This window comes from Miniopterus schreibersii (genome assembly GCF_964146895.1).
Source record: "Miniopterus schreibersii genome assembly, chromosome: 20".
Taxonomy (NCBI): domain Eukaryota; kingdom Metazoa; phylum Chordata; class Mammalia; order Chiroptera; family Miniopteridae; genus Miniopterus; species Miniopterus schreibersii.
Window position 1 is genome coordinate 27,353,364 of NC_138122.1, and position 7,115 is coordinate 27,360,478.

General features: G+C 61.5%; 1 protein-coding gene across 1 annotated transcript; it reads left to right on the forward strand.

Moving 5' to 3' along the window:
* Positions 1 to 4,341: 4,341 nt before the first annotated feature.
* Positions 4,342 to 6,741, forward strand: FZD10 (frizzled class receptor 10). Its single transcript, XM_081123589.1, has one exon. It carries the CDS (start codon positions 4,359 to 4,361, stop codon positions 6,621 to 6,623), a length of 2,265 nt encoding a protein of 754 aa, XP_080979715.1. The 5' UTR covers positions 4,342 to 4,358; the 3' UTR covers positions 6,624 to 6,741.
* The last annotated feature ends 374 nt before the right edge of the window (positions 6,742 to 7,115 follow it).

A 7,115-nucleotide genomic window follows, 5' to 3' on the forward strand; every position in this document is an offset into this window, starting at 1 on the left:
ACAGGGAGGCCCCCCGTGGAACCTTTGGTGATATTTCAAACCCCCCGTTCCAAGGGAAGTGGCCTTAAAATAGCTGCCTAAATTGTATTGGAGGAACCAGTCCCCCCTCCGGCCATCCATCCACTTTATGATGCCGGGGCTTTTGGTGGCGGTTGTTTCTCAGCCCTCCCTCCAACCCACGTCTTCTCCCAGCTCCCGTTTTTTTTTTTAGGTGCAATTAAAACTTTTGTGCCCTTTGGATTTGCTGCAGCTTGCACGGGGCGTCCTGTGAGCGTCGCGGGAGAGGGCGAGAGGCGTTTTCCTGGGAGGACTACGTGGGGCTGGGGGAAGAGCATGCCTCCCGGGTTAGAAAATAGAATTTTCCATGCGTGCTTTTTTTTTTTTTTTTAATCTGATAATAAATTTCTACAGAAACATAACACAAGAGGAGGTCAGGGGAAAATACTGCCTGTTGGCACCAGAGACCCCTCTGCCTATTAGGAAGTAGATCACATTTCATTCCTACTGGAAGGGGGCGCTGGGAACGTCCCCGACGAAATACAGATATTGATGACGCTGGACGATAAAAGAAGAATCGCAAGACTCACCTCCCCGGGGCCACAAACCCGGGGGGCCAAGGGGTCCCCCAAAAGCACTGACACCCCTTTTTATCTTAAACTTTACCAGCCCCGTTTCGCGTCTTTTTATAAGCCTCCCGGATAATTCCACAAGTCCACTCTTGCCACCAGCGAGGAACAGGCCAAGTCTGAAGGTTTCATTTCTTTCTGTGGCTGAAAGTGTCAGGGCGTGTTTTGGGTTTTTTTTTAATCTTAAAGAGATTATGTGGGCTTCCTCTAATCTCATCTCAGAAAACCCTCCTCGGTGCTTAGAACCGCCCCTGACTAGCATCGTAGGAAGAGCTACAACTTTGGTTTTCAGCAATGATGGGTCAGAGTATTTCATACTTTAGACTCGGCTGGAATGGAATGAATCTCGGCCTCTCCTTCAGTTCTCTTCCATCCAAAAAAATGTTAATTCTTGTTCAAATCTTGCCTGACTCCTGAAATAGCCCCTTTGAAAAACCTTGTCATTCCCTGAGAATAATTCCAAGAACTTGGAGGTGTGAATGTTTAAGAGAATTTTCCAAGATGTATTTTTTAGGTGGTGGGGGGGGTTCAGGAAAGGGGGTGTAAAAAAATATATTCCCTGTCCCTGCATGTCATTCGAAATCCTGTTTCATTGTAAAGTTTCATTAAAAACCTTTGCTCAAAATTTTAGAGGCCTAATACGATTTCCATTCATTTAAACATATCGCTATTCCCAGGACAGCCCCCAAATGCTCTCTCTCCCCTCTTTCATCCGTGGTTAAATATGTAAATAAAATGTCTAAAGTCATTCTTCAAAGAAGACAAAAGAAAAAAGAGCTGAGGGGAGAGACAGGCATGGAATCCCCTCCCAATTCTCCATAACATTCACCAGAGGGGGGCCCGTTGCCAGCCCCGCGAGCAGCAGGGGACCCGGCTGCCTCTCAGAAGCCCACGTCTCCAATCCCACACACGGGAAAATAAAATAAAATATCTTTTCAGCTGGAGCCATCAGAAGGCCCCTTTCGTTTCTTAGTTACAGGGTTATCTGGCACCGGCTGATTTCTCAGCACCCCCGTGTTTTAGAACCACGTCTATCTGTTGGTTTCCATCTCAGCTGGGCTGAGCTCAGCACCTCTGCACTTTTTTTTTTCTTTTTCCTGAAAACGAGAGAAGAAAGCCATCTGAAGTGGTTATGGCTAAAATAATGGGTCTGAATATGGCTGAATTAAAACAGCACATAAAGGATCAATTAGGAGGCACTTCTCGGATCGCTCACACCCCGCTTGCTCCCGGGGTCTGGCTGGCTCCCTTAACTCTCGCGCATTGATTTGTCCAACAGTTTCTGAGAAACAGAAACAGAAGGAAAAGTGAAAACAAGTGTCCGATGAAGGACCAAGGAAAATTCTAGAAAAGCCAACTGATGGCCACTGAGTCTTTTTTAACTTTAGATTTTGAAAATAACTCACTAGACTCAACTAAACAAACAAAAAAGAAAACCAAGTAATGATCATAAGAAAAATCTTACTAGGCCACTAAAATCTCCAGCCTTTGGAAACTTGCGATTTTTCGCTCAAGAAGGATGACCACAGTGGACACTGGTTGTCCTGACTGCATTCGTGTGTCTTTTCCACTCTCTCCTCACCTCAGGTTCCTCCAACACCCAACATCCAGGCACAATAATCCAGGGCCCAAGGGCCAACCTGCCTATTAGTTCTGGGATCCTGGGCAGGTCCCAGCCTCAGTCTTCTTGGTGTTTGCAAGGGGGGGGGGGGGAGGGAAGGAAGGAAAAACGGGCAGATGGAAGGGGTAATGAATGATTGGGAGACTGGGTGGGTGGATGGATGGATGGATGGGTAGATGGATGGAAGGAAGGCTGGGTGGATGGAAGGAAGGAAGGAAGGAAGGAAGGAAGGAAGGAAGGAAGGAAGGAAGGAAGGAAGGAAGGAAGGAAGGAAGGCTGGATGAGTGGCTGGAAGGCTGGGTGGCTGGGTGGGTGGTGGATGGATGGGTGAGTGGATGGATGGATAGATGGACGAATGGATGGATGGGTGGATGGATGGATGGATGGATGATGGATGAATAGAATGAAGGAAGGAAAGGGAGGGAGGGAGGGTGGGTGGATATGTGAGGTCTTCCGAGTTTCTTACAGATGTAAGATCTTATGACTTGTTTGAAACAAAGACAATCCTTGAAAAAGCCTCCTCAGAGGAGGAAGTGCCCCATTTCTGCCACAGCTGACAGAAGGTTTCCCAGAAGAGGAGCCCCCCCCTCCCCGGGCTTCCTGGAGACACCGGGCGATATCCGCAGCGCCCGCCTCCCTGAGGCTCAGCACCCACTCGCAGGGAGGCCCGCGCGCCCCGCAAACCTCCCGAGGTTACCTGAGCAGGGGAGCAGAGAAACCGAGCCCCGGAGGACAGGGCCGCATCCTCGGAGCGCGCCTCCCGCCGGGCAAAGCCCCCCGCTGCCCCCTATGGACGAGACCCGGGAGTTTCAGGAGAAAGGAGAAAGATCCTGACCTCGGGGGCATCTAAGAGGAGAGAGACGCGGCCGCCTCCCGGGGGCGCTGTTTATTTAAGGGTTAATTCGCCAGGCCAGGGGAAGCGCTTTACGCATTCCATGCAGGTGAGGGAGGCGTGGGAGCGCCCACCTGGCCGCCGCGCGCGGGGAGGGGCGGGGCGGGGCGGGGCGGGGTGTCCTGAGCGAGCGGATCACAAACTGGCGCCGTGGCGAGGGGGTGGGTAAGGCCTCAGCCCAGGATGCTCGCGCCACTTTCCACGAACCCTGAGCGGCGCGCGGGCCTCCCCAGGGAGGCGGGGACCCCGGGATCCGCTGACGCAGCGCCCTCCCACTTCTCAGCCCCGACTCCGCATCGCCTTACGCGTCTCTAGCCAAGGAGGGCGCGGGCCGGACAAATCACTCGCCAAATAATATAAATACCCGAGGAGCGAATGACTTCCTATAATAAATAAACTCAGCCGCCGAGGAGAAACCACCAGCCCTGCCCGGCGCGAGGCCCCTCAGCTCCGAGGCCCTGTTGGGGGCGGGCGGGGGGGGTCACCATTGTACAAGCCAAGCCCGCGCCTCCCGGGGCTGGGGGGGCGTCAGAGCCCCAGGAGGCGTCCTGCCCCTCCCCCTCCCTCCTCTGCGGAGACCTCGCTCCAGCGGCCCTAGAACTCCGATTCCCAGAGCCCCTCCCCCCGGCCTCAGCTCTCCTCTTTGAAATTTCAAAGGCAGGCCCTCCCCGGAGCCGGGCCGAGCCCGGAGCGCAGGCCGGGGACTCCCAGCCTCGGACGGCGCGGGCAGGTTTACAAGCTGAAGGGCCACTTTATGGTCGGGGCCATAAAACGCAAATCCCATCTCGCTTTGAAAGCGCCCTCTGCCCGGGACCCGCCATAAAACCAGGGAAGATGCGCCCCCAACCCCCTGGCGCGGGCACCCCGCCCCCTTCTCCGGCCAGTCTCCGAACTTCCGATAACCTCGGCACCCGGGGGGTTCGCCGGGACCTGGGGCGCAGGCAGGAGGCGGCGAGAGGCGCAGGGTGCCGGGGACAATCCCGATGGGACCCCCTCCCTCTCCCCTGGAAAGGGGGCGCAGGCGGGCGGGAGGGAGGCGGCGAGCGCAAAGTTGGAGGCGGGCGGGGAGAGCGCGAGGGAGCGGCGGGCGGGGCGGGGCGGGCGCCGGGCGGGGGTGTCGCAGCCGGGCGGCGACGCGGGCGGGACGGCGCTGCGCCCCGCGGGGCCCGGAGCGGGCGGCGGGGCGCGGGAGCGGGCGGCGGGGCCGCCCCGCTTTCTCATGCAAAGCAGCGGCGGGGGCGGGGCGCGCCGGGGGCGGGGCCTGTCGCCGCCCCGCTTCTCCCCCTTCGCCTTTTTGCGAGTCTTCTCGCCCCGGGACGCAAACCGCGGAACAGCTGCGGGCCGGGCCGGGCCGAGGCCGGCGCGCGGGGAGGGAGGAGCCGGGGCGCGCTGGCCCGGCCACCGTGCGCCCGCGCCGCGCGCCCGCTCGGGACCAGCCAGCCGGGCGCCCCCGGGAGAGGCCCAAGTTTGCCGCCGGAGACTCGCAGACCCGCGCCGAGGGCTCCGGGCCCCCCCGCCCCCGCTTCCCGGTATTGTTCGCCAACTTCGCCGCTCCGCGCCGCGGGCCCCCCACCTCGGCGGAGGCCGGGCGCGGGGCGCGGGGAGCGGGGCCCAGGCTGGGCGGGCATGGGCGGGGGCCCGGGCGGGGACGCGGACCCGAGGCCGGCAGCCCGACCCCGGCAGCGGCGGCTCTGAGGGGCGCGCGCCTCCCCGCCAGGGCGCCTCCGACGGCACCATGCGGCAGCGCCCCGGCCCCCGCCTGTGGCTGGTCCTGCAGGTGATGGGGTCGTGCGCCGCCATCGGCTCCATGGACATGGAGCGTCCGGGCGACGGCAGGTGCCAGCCCATCGAGATCCCGATGTGCCAGGACATCGGCTACAACATGACCCGCATGCCCAACCTGATGGGCCACGAGAACCAGCGCGAGGCCGCCATCCAGCTCCACGAGTTCGCGCCGCTGGTGGAGTACGGCTGCCACGGCCACCTGCGCTTCTTCCTGTGCTCGCTGTACGCGCCCATGTGCACCGAGCAGGTCTCCGCGCCCATCCCCGCCTGCCGCGTCATGTGCGAGCAGGCCCGGCTCAAGTGCTCGCCCATCATGGCGCAGTTCAACTTCAAGTGGCCCGACTCGCTGGACTGCGGCCGCCTCCCGAGCAAGAACGACCCCAACTACCTGTGCATGGAGGCCCCCAACAACGGCTCGGACGAGCCCGCCCGCGGCTCGGGCCTGTTCCCGCCGCTCTTCCGGCCGCAGCGGCCCCCGGGCGCGCAGGAGCCCCCGCGGAAGGACGGCGGCGCGGGGCGCGCGGGCTGCGCCAACCCGGGCAAGTTCCACCGCGTGGAGAGGAGCGCGTCCTGCGCGCCGCTCTGCACGCCCGGCGTGGACGTGTACTGGAGCCGCGACGACAAGCGCTTCGCCGTGGTCTGGCTGGCGGTGTGGTCCGTCCTGTGCTTCGTCTCCAGCGCCTTCACGGTGCTCACCTTCCTCATAGACCCCGACCGCTTCCGCTACCCCGAGCGCCCCATTATCTTCCTGTCCATGTGCTACTGCGTGTCCTCGCTGGGCTACATCGTGCGCCTGTTCGCGGGCGCCGAGAGCATCGCCTGCGACCGCGACAGCGGGCAGCTCTATGTCATCCAGGAGGGCCTGGAGAGCACCGGCTGCACGCTCGTGTTCCTGGTGCTCTACTACTTCGGCATGGCCAGCTCGCTCTGGTGGGTGATCCTCACGCTCACCTGGTTCCTGGCCGCGGGCAAGAAGTGGGGCCACGAGGCCATCGAGGCCAACAGCAGCTACTTCCACCTGGCGGCCTGGGCCATCCCCGCCGTGAAGACCATCCTGATCCTGGTGATGCGCCGGGTGGCGGGCGACGAGCTCACGGGCGTCTGCTACGTGGGCAGCATGGACGTGAACGCGCTCACGGGCTTCGTGCTGGTGCCGCTGGCCTGTTACCTCGTCCTGGGCACGTCCTTCATCCTCTCGGGCTTCGTGGCGCTTTTCCACATCCGCCGGGTGATGAAGACGGGCGGCGAGAACACGGACAAGCTGGAGAAGCTCATGGTGAGGATCGGCGTGTTCTCCGTGCTGTACACGGTGCCGGCCACCTGCGTGATCGCCTGTTACTTCTACGAGCGCCTCAACGTGGAGTACTGGAAGGCGCTGGCGGCGCAGCGCAAGTGCCGCGTGGACCACCAGACCAAGAGCCTGGACTGCCTCATGGCCGCGTCCATCCCCGCCGTGGAGGTCTCGCTGCTGAAGATCTTCATGCTGCTGGTCGTGGGCATCACCAGCGGCGTGTGGATCTGGACGGCCAAGACGCTGCAGTCCTGGCGCGGCGTCTGCAGCCGCCGGTTCGCCAAGAGGGGCGCGCGCAAGGCGGCCGGCGGCATCGCGCACGGCGGGATTTACAAAAAGGCGCAGCACCCCCCAAAGACGTACCTGGGGAAGTGCGAAATCCCCGCGCAGCCTCCCACCTGCGTGTGAGCCGGGCAGAACCGGGCCGAACCGGGCCGGACCGGGACGGGGAGGGGGACTGTCCCACCGCGGCGACAGCGCGCGGCAGAGCCAAACCTGGCGCTTTCTCTGGTGGGTCGGTGGGTTGGTTTTTAAATAAAAGTAAAAAGAAAAAAATAATCATTAAAGAAAAGTTTTCACGCTGGAATCCAGGACGCTGCGCCCCCGCGGGCCGTGGAGCCGGGCGAGCGCCCCGGGGAGGAGCCGCTCGTGCGCCCCGGTCGTGGGGACGCGCCCGCCCCCCGAGGGAGACTCGGGTTCAGAAGCTCGGCGGGCAGCCCTGGGCGCTTGCAAATGGGAGCTGATAACTTGTTTGCAGATGAAAGAGCCTCTGCTGGGCTGGGGGTGGGGGGGAGAGAGAGAGAGAGACGCTCAGGGAGGGTCCCTCAGCCCCAGCCACCCCGGGGCCACCCTCAGGGAGGCAGCTGGGAGGGGGCAGCTCGGGGCAAACAGGAAGAAAAG